This window comes from Periophthalmus magnuspinnatus, chromosome 11, assembly GCF_009829125.3.
Source record: "Periophthalmus magnuspinnatus isolate fPerMag1 chromosome 11, fPerMag1.2.pri, whole genome shotgun sequence".
In the NCBI taxonomy this organism is placed as follows: domain Eukaryota; kingdom Metazoa; phylum Chordata; class Actinopteri; order Gobiiformes; family Gobiidae; genus Periophthalmus; species Periophthalmus magnuspinnatus.
Genome location: NC_047136.2, coordinates 19,768,773 through 19,785,954, shown reverse-complemented (window position 1 = coordinate 19,785,954; position 17,182 = coordinate 19,768,773). Strand labels below are relative to the sequence as shown.

The 17,182-nt window shown below is 41.6% G+C and overlaps 1 protein-coding gene across 2 annotated transcripts in view; it reads right to left on the bottom strand.

The window, feature by feature from the left end:
* Positions 1-92: 92 nt before the first annotated feature.
* nedd9 (neural precursor cell expressed, developmentally down-regulated 9) overlaps positions 93-17,182 on the bottom strand; it is a 38,375-nt gene continuing 21,285 nt past the window's right edge. Inside the window, exons 3-8 of one of the 2 annotated variants that reach the window (XR_008648895.1) lie at positions 7,514-7,609; positions 7,025-7,174; positions 3,248-4,384; positions 3,061-3,150; positions 1,156-2,307; positions 637-1,022 (exon numbers count right to left, since the gene is read on the bottom strand). Coding sequence is in view for 1 of the 2 variants with exons in the window: in XM_033975267.2 (XP_033831158.1) it covers positions 1,735-2,307; positions 3,061-3,150; positions 3,248-4,384; positions 7,025-7,174; positions 7,514-7,609 (2,046 nt within the window). In the remaining variant the exon portion in view is untranslated. Of the gene's footprint in view, positions 2,308-3,060; positions 3,151-3,247; positions 4,385-7,024; positions 7,175-7,513; positions 7,610-17,182 lie in introns of both variants that reach the window. The other variant, XM_033975267.2, reaches the window with a different exon arrangement.

The following is a 17,182-nucleotide window of genomic DNA, read 5'->3' as shown; positions in this document are numbered from 1 at the left end:
GTGATTTCAGGCATAAACAGATGTACAGTATTACTCAACAGTTAGTGCATTAGCTTTAAACAGCACGTTAAACAAAACAAAAGAGACAAGTTTGAAATGAGAAATCTTTACTATTGCATATCTATAGAATTGTTCAGCGTGAGATGGGCAGAGGCAGCAATTTTATCGACAGAGGCGGCCATTTCAAACAAACCCGAGATGTTCTAAGGTGCTTCAACAGGAATGTAATGAAGACATGTACAGCATTACAACACAGAGCGATAACAAAACCATCTAAACAAACAGAGCCCATATTTACACCAAACATATGAACAGCAACTCAAAACTACAAATAGAAATGTAAAAACTAAAAAGTAACTATTAAAGACAAAACATTGAAATGAAGGACCTCTGTTTAATTTTAGCCGAATACAATTTACACAGCGTTCCTATGGAGTCTGAAACATTTAAATAGAAAATGTTTAAAGTTAAAAATTAGAATTAAGATGAATTTGATTTCCAGAGGAATTCATTGGTTAAAATTTCACAGGGGAAATACAACAGAGTTAAAATATAAAAAAATTAAATATTAGAACAATAAAACAAGTACAATAAAAAGAGAAAAAAACAAAACTCATTTAAGTCAAATTAGGGGGACACTTTTCTCACAACGTATCCATTATTTTTATTTATTTACAAAATTGTACAAATTTAACAACTGATAATTTGCAGCTGATGTCATCACCATTCTCTTGGGGTGCGATGCTAACGGCGGCACTGCTCTGTCTGAAGCTCTGTTACTCAAGGTAGAATTTAATCTGAGTTTTGTTTTAACACAGTCTGACCATAAAGATTTATCTGAACTACAACAGGTAAGCTGATTTGTGCGGGTAAACAAGTCCCTCTCAAATAACATTACAGTCAAAAGTAGCTAGCATTAGCATTAGCATGAGCCAACAGTTTTTCAGTTAGTCACTCTCACCTTTTTGCTGAAAATCAATCTCCTAAACAGGATCATGAACCCTCAGATTGATCACAGGCTCCTCAAAATGTGTTCTTTAAATCCAGTTTGATTTTTCATACGATCTTAAAATGTATTTGGCTGTGTTTACTAATGTGTGCATTGTGTCACCGTGGTAACTGCTGAGCATTCCGCCATAGAGACACATGTAGAACCCCCCCCCCAGCGTGACATCACTGCAGAGTATCAATAGTTTGACATATTCCAACACTGATCATCTCGATACTCCAGAATACTCCAGAGGGACGCTGTAAATGTGGACCTGGCAAAACAATATGAGAACAGAACAGAACCCTTCACCTCTTTTTTTTTCCATCTCATAATGTTTACCTTAATCTGCCAAGTATTTACAATTAAAAGGTACACTGCGCAACCTTTTGTTGTTTCCATGGAGATGTTCTTGCTTTGCCTGGAATGTTTACTTTGTTGACGTAAACAACAGGCTGCAGCTCCAGCTCAGATCTCTTGAGAGGTGAACTCACTCAATGCAAACAAATGTTTTTATGACTGACTATTTAAAAGATATTTTATTTTGAATTATTTGCTATGGCAACAGTGCTAATTCTTCACCTCTCTGAACTCCACGAATAAGCACGAGATAGATACGCTTATGTTTAATGCCCTGCTGTGAAACATTCAAGGTAAAGCGCCATCTGCTTGTCCCTATGGAGATGTTGTTAAACACTCGATCAGAAGAGTTCCACAGTGCGTCTTTAAAAAGCCCATGACACAGATCAGGACGTGGACATGAGCCGGAGCTGTTCTTTAAAGTGTTGTGAGTGCTGGGACAGCTGCGTCACTCTGTCCACCATCTCCTGGACCGCTGCTGTGTTCGGATAACTCATAGCTGCCATTTTAGTCGCTCCCACCACCGTCTTCAGCAAATCACAGAGCACGTTGCTGGCGTTCATCACGCGATTGGCCAGTTCAGGTGTGGACACTTGGCGAGAGAGAGTATCGCCGATGAAGACCAGCTTGTGGGCGCTCAGAATTACAAACTTACTGTGGGCTACAAAGATGCGCGGCGGCTGCCCAGAGCTGACGCATGAGAAGAAGGCATCCATGGCACTGAGGAGCGTGAGGAGGTGCTGCTCACACTGGTCCCAGTAGAACACCAGGAGCTGTTTATCTCTGGAGCAGAGTTGTGGAGAGGGGCCGGCAGCGGCGGGGGAGGCGGAGGAGGATGAGTCCGTTTTTTTGGGGGTTACATTTGGGGTCAGACAGAAGCGTTGCTGTGAAATCCACTGTGAAATATCATTCTCCACTGGTTTGCTCACCTCCTGCTCCAGGCGTTTGAACTGGTTTATCTGGAGACACAAAGAAGCAGCTGCTGCTTACTGGGAACAGTTCATGCTTTATACTTCATATGATTGACTCCCTCTTTTCCTCTCCTCCAGTCTCCTCCTCTTTCCTCTTCTCTCCTCTTTTCTCCTCCTCACTCCTTCTTTCCCTCTCCTCCAATTTCCTCTCCTCTTTCCTCCTTCTCTCTCCTCCTCACTCCTTCTTTCCCTCTCCTCCTCTTCTCTCCTCCTCTTTCCTCCTCACTCCTTCTTTTCCCTCCTCATTCCTTCTTTCCCCTCCTCTCTCGTCCTCGCTCCATCTTTCCCTCTCCTCCTCTCCTTCTCTCCTCCTCCTCTGACCCACTTCTTGTTGGCTGCTGAGACTTTTATTATCTCCGTGGGCCTGTGTAAAACTCTAAATGAGAAGAGCAGCAGCTAAACACGACTTTAACAGAACAAACAGAAACTCTGTGTCACTGTTACCTTAAAGAGAGGGTATTTACTTCTATGGGGTATTAAAGAGGGGGTATTTGACTTCTGTGGGGTATTTACTTCTATGGGGTATTAAAGAGGGGGTATTTTATTTCTATGGGATATTAACTGTAACATGTAGATCACCATGTTTCCTTGTATTGTTTTTTCTATATTCGCACAAAAAAGTATTAACATGTTTAATAAGTTTCAGTTTTGTTTTCGACTCTCTGAGTCGTATTGTGAACATAACTTTATGCTGTTAAATTCATTTGCATTTCATGTGTAAATCTGTGATGTAAAGGTCACCTGCTCCTGCCCCAGCTGCTCCTGGTTCTGTTTGATGATGTTCTCTTTGTCCAGCAGAGCTTTCTGCTGACGCTCAAAGTCTTCTTTGCCCTAAAAGTTAAAAAGACATTTAAACATATTGTGTGTAATACCTGTGTGTACCTGCAGGTGGACATTTAAACATATTTAGTGTAATATCCATGTGTACCTGCAGATGGACATAGTCATAGTCTTCCATCCAGCTCTTGACGCACTGCTCGCTGTGGTTCCTGTTATCTTTGTCCTGGAGATTTGTCGTGGAGAGAGGGTTTCTGTAGCTCTCGTTATCTGATGGAGGAGAGCTCAGAGCGGGGTTCATTTCGTCAGGGCTTCCCTCCGTGTGTGACCTTCGGAACAGCACCTCTGCGTTGGTGCTGATTGTCGATGCTAGCTGCTTAGCATCATCCGGCACCGTCCTGGAGACCATCACAAACCGCTCCACTTCGTCCGTCTTGTTATGTCTTACTGAAGTTGAAGCTGCTAGCGCGCTAACAGCCCATCCACTCTGGTCCAGAACTTGATAAATCTGTATCACGATTTGTTGTGAGTCTTCAAGTCTTGCTAGCTGCCGCTTTAGCTTACTGTGCAGGCTACAATCGGATAGTGCAGTAGCATTAGCCGCCGCGCCTCTCCCAAACACAACGAAATCTGCCACAGCTGCTCTAACCCTATCTAGAACCGTGCGAACATCGTTAGCATGTCTCTCCATAAACGTGACAGTCCGCCAATGAGGAGAGGCCGCCATTGTGTGCAAATTTCCAACCGCTACTTCGACGTTTTGCTGTAAACGGTACAACCTTTGCAAAGCGCTGTCCAGGTCTAATACGAGTCTACCCTCAGCGACGCCCCCAGTGGAAGAAGAAGAGGTTGACATGCTACTGCGCGTGCTACCCGTGCTCGAAAACGAAAGTCGGTTTACGCCATCGGTGACGTCATTCACTCTTGAATCTTGCACTGGAACGTCATAAATCCCTTTGCTGTCACTTGGAGAGCCGCGACTCGGCACCTGACCACGAGGAATGTCGTAAATGTCCGACTTGGAGCTGGCCAAAGCGGGGGGCGGGACGGCGTAGACTCCTTCGTCATTGTTGTTGTGAAAACTGTGCGATGAAGAGGTGGATTCTGGGTTAGAAGGAGGAGAAGGATAGTCATAAACGGACTGAGAGGAGATCTGGGTGGGTTTGGTCAAAGCGGGAGGCGGGATGTCGTAAACACCCTCCACTTTAGCAGACTTCATAGGCTGAGGGAAGTCGTAGTTCGCCTCCTGATGGTTGGAGGTGGTTCTGCAGGGAGGTACTGAGTAGACCTGAGAATAGAGAGCAAGAGAGAGGAGAAAGGAAGAGGAAAGAGGAGAGAGAGAGTGAGAGAGAGGACAGAGAGGAGAAAGAGGAGAGAGAGTGAGAGGACAGACAAGAAAGAGGAGAGAAAAACAGAGAGAAGAGAAATAAGGAGAGAGCGAGAGAGGACAGAGAGGAGAGAGAAAGAGAGAGGACAGTGAAAGAGGAGTGAAAGAGAAAGAGGAGAGAGCCAGTGAGAGCGAGAGAGGACAGAGAGGAGAGAGAGAGGGGACAGAGTGGAGAAAGAGGAAAGAGAAAGAGAGTAAGAGGGAGAGAGAAAGCGTTAGTTATGTTAATGCTTTCACTGTTTGTTTTTGCTGCTGTTTTAGATTTCAGGGGCTAATCACATAAAAAACTGATAAAGACCAAAGGACATTTTGAGGAAAACGTCAAATTATTTTAAGACAAAAACAAAAGTTTTTATGTGATGCATCAGCAGAGTGTTCTGTTGGTTCTAGAGTTCTGTTGGTTGTTGGTTCTACAGTCTAGGGGCAGTCTAGTTTGAATGGGCCATTAAAGTGTAACATAAAGAGCACTATAAGCATGTGACTTCAGAGCCTCAGTGTGTGAGCCAGGCTCGCATCTCCACAGACCTGACTCTTATTAGGCCTGGAGGAGGGCCTGTTTTTGCTTGTTTCTATGGACATAATGTTCCTTTGGCTGTAATAGTCCACAGTATGGAATAAAACTCATCCATCTCCATAGAGAATGTTCCAAAGTGACATGATACTAAAATTGATTCGATTTCAATACTAAGAAATAGACCGATACCGATGCCACGATGATAGTTAAACACAAACTATTAGACAATAGTATCGATATCTGACAACAATGAGGCTCTAGTTTGATAGTTTTAGTATCAATTAGAATCTCATTATCGATATGTTTGACAGCTCTAAGATTTTTTTTTTCTATTTCTGTGGAATCGTGCAGGTAAGTGCCACCTCCAGAAAGTTACATACCGTAAATTTCGGACTACAGAGCGCACCTTGATATAAGCCGCACCAGCTAAATTTGAAGAGAAAATCAATTTTGTACATATATAAGCCGCACCTGAATAAAAGCCGCAGGTTTTCATATTGTAACATGAGACATTTACACAGAAAGACGGTGCACCGACACACTTTTTTTTAAACTGTGCCTGAAAATTGGCACCAACACGACAACAACACGGGATGAACACATCTGCAGGTTTATAAAATAAAGCTGCACCAACACGGAAAATCTGCTTTTATTTCCTCTGAAAACTTTTGTCGTCTTTTTACATTGACCAAGTTGGATTCATTGATGTCGAGCTTACGTGCAGTGGCTCTATTTCAGGGGTCGGCAACCCGCGGCTCCGGAGCCGTATGCGCCTCTTTCAGCCTCATACTGCGGCTCTGCGTGGCTTGGGAACTAACACAGACACAGCTCACAGTCCTGCGTAAAGAGCCCTGATTTTCAGACGCTGTGCGCACAGGGGTCAGGAGCAACTTTCGCCCGTCCCTAATGACACACTAATAAGCTCGTCCGTAGATGTATCATGAAAATCCTGCTGGAAATCGCCACAGAAATCTATTTGATGTAGTAGCAAGTTTATTATCTGCTCTTGTCTCCGCGGTGACGTATCACGTATAACACATCAGACACGACGCACAAAAGTAGAGCCACAAGCGAGTGAAAATGAGCCAAAACAAAAGTCTTTGGAGAGCTTTTAACAAAGGGGAAAAGGACAACTGAGGAGCCAGAAGAGGAGACTACGACCTCCAAGAAAAAGAAAGATAAATTTAACAGACAATGCCTACTTAAAATCTGGGTTTGTCGCTGCAGGTGACTCACGCGCACAGTCCGCTCTGCGTAACATACGGGAAAAGCAAATAAGGCAATGAAACCTTCAAAACTGCTTTGGCACATGGAGAATAAGCACCTGGGATAAAATGATACGCTACGAGTTTTTTTTTTTGTTGTTTTTTTAAAGAAACTGCGGAGTAGAGTAGACATAATCACATAATCAGCGCGATGCATGATGCAGCGGTTTGGTGAGTTGTATTTTTTTAATGCACTTAAGTTGTTTTTGCCATATTTATCTGCCACGTGTAGAAGGCTTGTCCGTGAAAGTAAAACCTACATTATTCCGTTACATTATTGTTATTATACAGTGTTATCTTCATTTTAGATGTCAAAAAGTATTTGCGGCTCCCAGTGTTTTATTTTACGTGGAAAGTGGATCCAAATGGCTCTTTGCGTGTTAAAGGCCGACCCCTGCTCTGTTTCCTTTCTGTTTCTTTATCTTAAAAACGGCATCATATCCATTTCATGATGCGCAAAATGATCGTTCAAAATCAAAACTAGTGAATTCTTCAGAGCAGAATCTTTCCCCACGTCTGTCTCACTTTTACGTTTACAGCTAGAGAGCGCCCCCCAGGGGCCGTTATCCAGTAAAATTCCATATATAAGCCGCACTGCTGTAAAAGCCGCAGGGCTCAAAGCGTGGAAAAAAAGTAGCGGCTTATAATCCGAAATTTACGGTAATTTGACTTTAAATAGTAATAAGTAAATTGTGATGTCAGCACTTTTTGTCAGTCTGACCCGGGCCTTGTTTAAATGCCCCACAGTGAAAACACTCTTACCCCCTGAGCAGGAGGGGGGATGTCATAGACCCCCTGACCCCCCCAAGGCTCCAGCTGAGAGGGAGGTACGTCATAAACACTCTGCCCAGGAGAGCGGCTCTGTCCTGGGTATGGAGAGCTCAGCATGTGGCCTGGAGGAACGTCATACACCTGGAACCAAGCAAAGTATGCAAAAATAAGTTTAGGAGTGTGTCAGATGCTGTCCCATTCTCCTGTATCCTTGTGTGTCAGATGCCCTCCTATCCTCATATATTTATAAATCAGATGACAAATTACTTGAGTAGTACTTTTCCCAAATACTTTTTACTCTTACTTGAGAAATTACTTGTACCACTACTTGTACTTATAGTTGAGTAATACAATTTTGAAGTAATATTACTCTTACTCAAGTACAGGTTGTGGTTACTCTACCCACAGCATTGGAAGTAACTAAGTAAATGAGTATTTTTCTTGTGACTTCGTCCTCTCTCTGAACGGCTCTGTACTTACGCCCTGGGCTCTAGAGGGCGGCACATCATACAGATCCTGCAGGTTCTGCCCGGGGCTGAAGCTGTAGGACTGTCCCACACGAGAAGGGGTCACCACCTGTCAATCAAACACAGATGCAACAGTCAATCAAAAGTCTGTAAACAAATAAACGACAGGTAAACAGACAGGAGCTGTTAGAAGTCACACCTGTCGCTGCACAAACACAGAGGAGACGAAAGGATAAAAGAGCCATGACAGACTGCTGTCTTCTACCAGCACACAGTAGAATGGCTCTGGTCTAGTCCTGATGTAGTCCTGATGTAGTCCTGATGTAGTCCTGATGTAGTCCTGATGTAGTCCTGATGTAGTCCTGATGTAGTCCTGATGTAGTCCTGGTTCAGAACTGGTTTAGTCCCGGTTTAGACCCAGTTTAGACCTGGTTTAGTCCATCTTTTGTTTTAACCCTTTTATTTAATTTCCATAGGACAAAATAAAATAAAGTTTAAATTGTGATGGATCAGTATAAAGAAAAGTTATCTCAGCCTGAACGAGAAACACGACAATACATCAGCATGTTTTTAAAGTTTAGATGTTCGTGAGGTGAACAGCGGCCCCTCCGGGACTCCTGTTAAAGTCCTGATCCCTCTGTTCACACACCTCACTGTTAAACCTGAGATTAACAGCAGTGTTCTACACACCTGGGAGAAAATGAAAGGGGAGGTATTATGCAAACTCTTTTTTTTTTTACTTTACTCATTTTCTAACACTGTTCCCTCATCAAAAACATGCCTGAAGAGGTTTTAGATGTCATCCATGTTTGATGACTTGCAATCTAGCAATCTCTCCCGGGCCCTTTTCAAACAAGGCTCCACCCACAAGCCCACGTCACTCATGCTCCCACATGACAATTCTCCATAAATATACAAAAACATGATACAAAACTGTACACAGCAACTTGACAAACCTGATGTGATGTGCAGTAGTTTCATTAGTGGGACGCAGCTGATTGTGTTGTACTAGTGCTCTGAAGGGGGAGTGACTTAGCATGGAAAGCTAAGAGAGGGAAGACTCAAGAGTGTCAAAACGAAAGCGAAACTTATAAAATATTTCAATATGTTGTTTTGGGTAAAAATAGCATTTTCAAAACAATAAAAGGAAACATGGTGATCTAAATATATTATGTGTTACAGTTAATACTCCATAAGTAAATACCTCCTCTTTAATATCCCATAGAAGTACCTTCACTTTAAGGGAATTTCCATGATCATTTAAGACTTTTCAAAAGCTCCTCCTCTTTCCGTCATTGTTTTACAACACCTGTGATGACCTTAAAGGGGATTTCCACAATAAACATCATCACCTTAAAAACTACTACTACTACTACAACTACTACTACTGTCATTATTTCACAACACCTGTGATGACCTTAAAGGGGATTTCCACAATAAAACAACTCTTCCAAAACTACTACTCCAGCTACATCTATTACTACTACATCTACTACTAGTACTACTACAGAATTTTCCTAACACATTCCAATGATCTTTTCTGAATTGCTTCAAAAATATAAACAGAAAAAATATTGATTCAACAGTTTTCCCAGCCCAAATGCTCCTGTTTTCCTCCAAATCAAATCCATCTCAGGTGTAATCGTTTGTAATCCAAATTCCCGGGACAGTATTTTTTACTGAGTAGGAGTCGGCGTTATTAGGAGCACATGTTGTAGTAAATGCAGCAGCAGACAGAGGAATGTCGGAATGTGTCTGTATCCCACTGCAGCCGCGGTGAGTCACCACCATCCAATGGAAAATTGATGCAGAATTCTGCTTTAAACCCAGGCCCTAGAACAAGAGCATTTTAACATTATAAACCTGGATCAGACGTTCCCATGAGCACTTCAGACAGAACAGTGAACACAAATAATCCCAGGACAAAACACCAAAACAGCGATGTACTACAACTTATGTTACACCAGCACACGGTCACACCACCGCCACATCCACCACGTCCCCTCGACGCCACAGCTCCAAACAAACCCAGAACAAAACACCAAAACAGATAGGCACTACAACTTTGCCTTTTACATAAGGCCACCATCACCACACCGCCATGCCACCATCAGGGATGGGACAATATTAAAATTTAGACTCATTATTGGGACCAAAATAATCGCGATTAACAATATTATCACAATCATTATTAACCTGTTAACAACTACAGCAATGTACATATACTCCTGTGACACCCACACAAACAATCTACACATCAAATGAAATCTACGGCACTTGTCTTTCCGAATATGGTTTCCTGTAAGCAGACCGAGCATGACGAGTGCGTAAACAAAGCCGAGTAGATCCAGACATTTGTGCGTAATGTGTGAGCATTTTACACACTGTTGTTTTACGTTTTAAACATGACGAAATGGACAAAACAAAGGAAGTACACGATAGAGGACACTCCTGATGTTAGTACAAGTTAAACTAGAGGCATCTCGGACCCGGAGCGGTTCATGGCAAAGAGTGAAAATGGCTGTGGACTCAGGAGAAGAGGACCTTATTTTTGTATGGATTGGATGTTGTTGTCGAACAGTAAGCATGGTTTATTCTGCTATTGACATATTTGCAGGTAAAATATATCATGTGTAATCATTAGCCTTGTTTCTGTGCACATAGTGCATTTGAACCATGCACTCTGGCACACTTGTGTAGCTGTATGAATTAGACTTCATTTGTCAATTGTTTGAAAGGTGTTGTTTTAGTCTGCAGTTTGCATTACTGTAGGTAAAAATATAAAATGTGCACAGATTAGTATCTCATCTGTGCATATGGGTGAGGTTATAGGTATTCAGATTAATTCATGGTTGTTGTAAAACCATGCAACACTGCTAGCAAGCTGTGCAATCAGCTGTGCAAAATGCTGTTCGGCTAGCGCTAATCTAGTCCACACAAACATGTACCATCATTCATGCAAATCCAAACTAACACAAACTACATTCAATAGTTTATTTCACCTGGTTTGTTACTCATGATGGATATTTTTGGCTCAAGTTTGTCAAACAATGCAGGATGGTTGTCTCGCAAATGTGCATGTAAGTTACTCATGTTTGGCCTTGAAGCCCTATCTTTTTTTTTGGCAGGCTCTGCAGATTGGTGGCTCATCTTGTTGGTTTTGTTTTTCTAAGCCATTATAATTCAACACATCAGACTTCACCTTCTTTAGTGGAGGATATAGATGTGCACCTTCACTGGGCTCCAGATCCAAGATGGTGATGAAGAACCATCCCCAATTCAGAATAGGCACAGAAGCTAACAAGTGTCATTGCTATGACAGAGGCCCCCCTTGTGGACAAACACCAGAACTAACATCTAAGCACTGTGTTGAAACTGCAAATATGAGGCAGTCTGGTGCCGTAAAGGCGGTTATAATCTGGTGCGATGATCACAATTATCAAAAAATGCCACAAACGATTAACTGTGGAGCTTTTTTATCGCGATCAACAATATTATCGTATAGCGTCCCATCCCTAGCCACCATGCCACCACGGCCCCATGCCACCACGCCACCACCATCACACCGTACTCTGACTCTATAGTACACACAGTATTCAGACAGTACTCTGACTCTGCATGGACCTGTCTACAGTGTCTCCTCAGGGTCAAACTGCAAGGAAGAGGCAAAGAATCCAGACCCTCTCGGCTGCATCTGCTGATGTCATCATTCAGCTCCACGCCTCATGTTTACTCAGCAGCCCTTTGAAAACAGCACGGCATTGTGGGTAATCTCTGGGTGGAGGTGCTCAGAAATGACAACTGTGGAAAAATGTCTATTTATAGTTCATTTTGACAGGACTAAACTAGGCCTATACCAGGACTAAACCAGGACTAAACCAGGACTAAACCCGGTCTAAACCCAGTCTAAACCAGGTCTAAACCAGGTCTAAACCAGGACTAAACCAGGACTAAACCCGGTCTAAACCAGGTCTAAACCAGGTCTAAACCAGGTCTAAACCAGGATGAAACCAGGACTAAACCAGGATGAAACCAGAACTATACCAGGACTAAACCAGGATGAAACCAGGATGAAACCAGGACTAAACCAGGTCTAAACCAGGACTGAACCATATTATGATATTGTCCAGACATTATTCTCCTGACGTTTTCCTGACATTCTTCTGACTTTGTCCTGATATTGTCCAGATGATATTACATTGTCCTGTTTTCACCACAAAGTTTAAACTATTCTCTGACTTGGGTGAAAAAAGCGTCTGTTTTCATTGTACATACTGAAGAGAACCGGCTCACTGTGAAAGTATCAAAACTCAGACACTAATCAATAATAAAACTAGCATTGAAACGCATTTGAGCTATTGATACTGAAAAAGTCCCATTCGCAGGTTTAGTCCTGGTATAGATCTGGTTTAGTCCTGGTTTAGTCCTGGTTTAGTCCTGGTTTAGACCTGGTTTAGACCTGGTTTAGACCTGGTTTAGACCTGGTTTAGACCTGGTTTAGACCTGGTTTAGTTTCTGTTTTACTTGCTTCTTCCTCTCTCTCACTCACTTTTGTACATTTTTCTCTCTGTTCCTCCCTCTATCCCATCTCTCTCTCCTCCTCTTCCTTCTCCCCTCTCTCTTTCTCCCCCCCCCCCCTCTCTCAACCTCCTCCCCTCTCTCTTGCTCCCTCCCTCTCTCTTGATAACTATCTCCTCTCACCTCCCTCTCTACTCTCTGTCCTGGTGAGTCAAAAATCAGTATAAAAAATCAGATGGTAATCAATACTACAACTAATATTGAAACTAGAGCCTCATGTTTCACAGGTATCGATACTAAAAAAGTCCCACTTGCAGAAATGAACCTTTATCTTTAGAATGATGTTGAGCTGTATCTTTCACAAGTATAAGACACATAGACTAGTATACACCCATGGACCACTATGAACCTACTGGACACTGAGGGATTACACAGATAAGACACATGGGAATAGTACACAAAGTACCAACATTTAATGTGGAAAAACACAGTATATTGTCTATTATAATTGTGGTATCGGGATCAATATTGAGTCTGTTCTTTAGGATCAAAATTGAGTTTTAAATTTTAGTATCGTGACGACACTGTTGGAATTCAGAGAAACAAAACAAATATTACATTTAAATCTATTTTAAAGAAAGAGACTAGGCAAAAATGGCATGCATGGCGGAGCTCCAAGGCGAAAGCCACTGCTGACAAAAAAGAGCATAAAGGCTCATCTCACTTTTGCCAAAAAAACATCTTGATGATCCCTCAAGCTTTTGGGAAAATATTCTGTGGACTGATGAAACATAAGTTGAACTTTTTGGAAGAATTGCATCCCTGGCATAAAATGAACACAGCATTTGATAAAAAATCAACATCATGTCAGCAGTGAAACATGGTGGTGGTCATGTCATGGTTTGGGGCTGCTTTGCTGCTTCAGGACCTCCACAACTTGCTGTGACTGAAGGAACCATGACCTCTGCTCTCTACCAACAAATCCTGAAGGAGAATGTCCGGCCATCAGTTCATGACCTTAAGCTGAAGCGCACTTAGGTTCTGCAACAGGACAATGATCTCAAGCACACTTCTGAATGGCTTCAAAAAAAAAAAGAAAAAAAAAGAGGATTTTGGAGTGGCCAAGTCAAAGTTCAGACCTGAACCCAATAGAGATGTTGTGGCATGACCTTAAAAAGGTGGTTCATGCTCAGAAACCCTCCAGTGTGGCTGATTTATAACAATTCTGCAAAGAAGAGTGGGCCAAAATTCCTCCACAGCGATGTGAAAGACTCATTGCCAGTTATCCCCAACGCTTGACTGCAGTTGTTGCTGCCAAGAGTGGTTCAACAAGTTATTAGGTTTAGGGGGAAATTACTTTTTCACATGGGCCATGTAGGTTCAGATGGCTTTTTTCCCTTAGTAAATAAATTGCCACTTAATTTTGTGTTTAATTGAATTATCTTTGTCTAATATTTAAGTTCTGATCTGACATGGCTAAGAATGACAAAGGTGCAGACAAATTAAGAAATCGGTAAGGGTGCACATACATTTCACAGCACTGTAGTTTCATCCATGCTCTAAGGCTTCAGCAGGGTGTCATGTCCCACAGTATGGCATTACACTTATCGCCATGGAGACAAGAAAACAAAGGCCAAGTCACTGATGTGGCTGGATAGTAACATTTCACACTTGATTTCGAGTATTGATACTTGTTCAAATGTGTTTCGATACTAGTTTTAGTATGGATTAGTATCTGATTTTCAATACTTTTGACAGCCTTACAAGTGACAGGTCAGGTCTGTGGAGAGGTGAGCCAAAGCTTACAGTAGCTCTACTGCAGTTGGAAGAAAAGCTTAAAAGTCTTACTGAAGCGGGTTGTGAAAGTCTGTTTTTAGATACGACTTCAGGGTTCAAAGTTTAAAGGTCACGTCCCACCCACTCCTGCCCTTATATGGACACTTCCTGGACTTTGAAGATAAATATGGATATTTCCTGTCTGTATTTAGGAGAATGGAAGCCATAAAGACGATAACGTTTAAAAGGAGTTTTTCAGATGTTTTATTGCTGTTTTTACTGTTTCTACTACTACTACTACTAATAACAGTATAGTGTGCTATAGTTTGGAGATGGTGTTTATAAAGGGAAGATGCATGCACTTCCTGATTCTCAGACAATATGTGTGTACTTGCTCAAATTCATGTGAAAACATTATGCAAATTATTCCTGAGGACTTTCATTGGGAGTTTCTGTTTTTTTGTGTAATAATTTACACACCATGTGTTTTACTGTACATGATTGTACTGGCTGTCCACAGTATAGACAGTACTGTGTAAAGTATACTGTACTATACTGTGTGCTGTGTACTGTGTATAGTACACTGTGCACTGTGTATAGTATACTGTTTACAATGTACTGTGCATAGTACACTGTGTACTGTGTATAGTATAGGGTTGTACTGTGTACTTAGTACACAATAAACTACACACAGTACAGTGTATAGTATACTGTGTACATGTATAGTACACTGTGTACTGTGTAGTTTGTAGTGTGTATAGTATACTGTGTATAGTTCTGAATGTTTTCGTAACTCATTAAACTTTGTCCAATCTCAAACTGTCTATTGCATCTCTTCTCTTGCAGTTCCAGTTACTACCACTAGGGTTCATTTGTGTCAGAGGGGCAGATGAGGTCATGCTGTTGCCACAGTTACCACACAGCTTGTTTGAATGTAATAATTTGGTGTAAATCCAGAGCATCCCGTCATTACCACAGCCTCCTACAGATTGAACCAGACCAAAATCATAGTTTGGTTTAGACCATGAGTCACTGTTTAACCTGTCATCAAGACTCACTACTGTAAACAAGACTTAGACCTGGTCTAGACCTGGTTTAGATCTGGTTTAGACCTGGTTTAAACTTGGTTTAGACCTGGTTTAAACCTGGTCTAAACCTTTTGTAGCCCTGGTTGTGTTATTAAACATTACACACTTGTTGATACAGTCTCAGCTACAAAATATATCTAGACAGTAGCCTTAGGTTCAGTCCTCATAACTACAGTTTACAGGTTTGACTCAAGTCAGGTGTGACTCAAAGGCGATATATGAGCTTAATGCCCTACTGTGGAACATCCAAACAAAGCAATATAGCCTCCATGAAAACAAGCAAGTGGCTCCACCAGAAAGTTACATTGTGCAACTTTAACAGGCCATTTTATTCATTATTTAAAGGGCCTGTACTTGATCTTTTCCCTGGCCCAGTATATATGCCATATTTTCTGGACTATAAGTCAAAAATGCAAAAAATACAGAGTAATGAAGAAAAAACATACAAGTCGCACTGGACTATAAGTCACATTTTTTGGGGAAATTTATTTTATTTTATTTTTTGGGGAAGATTTATTTTACAAAATCTGAGACCAAGAACAGACATTTTATCTTTAAAGGCAAGTTATAATAAGAACAGCAAAATAGAGAACAACAGGCTGAATATCAGCACAGCACGCTAACATAATATATTTATTCAGCCACATGAAGCATAGACAGTGAACTGAATACGTGTCTGGTATTTTACCGTAAGATATTAACAGTTAATCAGATAAATAAAGCATAAAAAACAAGTTTACTCTCAATCTCACTCCAAATCACTAAATCCATTGAATTCTTCACCCTCAGTGTTGCTTCTGAACAAGAGGTAAATGAAGCGCCGCTTCCATGTGTCTGTCATCAGACTTAGAATACAATTTTCTTTTAAGGAGCATTTTTGTTCAGTCTTTCTCAGATGTCTTTTAAATTACCGTAATGTTGAAATTTTACATTTTCAATGGTACAGGAGTAGTAGACACTGGTACACAAGCCTAGAGTGCTCTGGCGCAGTTGTCAGTGTAACAATGTAAAGATGTGAAATTATATATTTTAATAATTTCACATACAAGTGTCATCTGAGTATAAGTCACACCCCCGGACAAACTATGAAAAAAAGTGTGACTTATAGTCTGGAAAATACAGTATATTATAAAACTAAAGACCATTGTGTGCTGTCTGCACTGAATTACAAAGCCTTTGCAGTTCTTGTTTCTCTGAAAATCACATTAGCGTGCTAGCTGTTGTTTGCATTACTGTGACTGTGAAGTACTTTTAAATTCATCATGGTGAGTAATTAGGATGCTCTGAATGCATAAAGTGAGGAGTAACTTTGGACCTAACCGTTTAAAATGAACCTGTTTTAAGGCGTTAAAAACCAGGTGCAGAGACTTTAAACACACAGCTCGCCTCACATTTATTTAGACTTTGGCTCTAAACACAAGCCTCTGGCTGAAGCTTCATCTCTACTTTTCACAGTTTGACTTTAACAGAACAACAACAGAGGAACGCTTTATTCTCCCAGAGGTTGTGGGTTAGACTCCTAATCTCTTTGAGTGTGAATGTTCTCCCTGTGTGACTGTGGCAGAGAGGTTATCTTGTCTCCTCCCCCTCACCAGGAGGTTGTGGGTTTGACTCCTGATATAACATCTGACAGTTTAATTCTGGGTCTATAGACTTGCACTTGAACAAAGCCTCAGCTCCAGGGCTGTGTTTTAAAAGTTGAAAGTTGCACCTTGGCTCATTTTCTGATGGTTAGAATTCTGCTCTTGGACATTTAAAACTCATTCAGTGTGTAATTACAGAGACTCTCCTGAAGCCACGAGCTGCTCAAACTCATTAAACGCTCTAATACACAAGGATCTGCAGTTTTAGTCCACCAGAATGTAGAAGAGGCTCTGCAGGTACAAAACGTGCTAAGAACACGCTAAGGACATGCTAAGGAAATGGTAAAGAGACACTAAGTACACGCTAAGGACAGGCTAAGGACAAGCTAAGGACATGCTAAGGACAGGCTAAGGACAAGCTAAGGACAAGCTAAGGACAAGCTAAGGACAGGCTAAAGGATGGGCTAAGGACACGCTGAGGACACACTAAAGACAGGCTAAAGATTAAACTAGGACCAGACTAGGACTAAACAAGAACTAAACCAGGACCAGACCAGAACCAGACCAAGACAAGACCAGGACCAGACCAGTACCAGACAAGAACCAGCCCCAGACCAGACAAGACCAGACCAGGACCAGACCAGACATTTACCAAAGAGGACACACACACACACACACACACACAAAAAACCCTGAACAAAAGAATTGCGGTGTCGA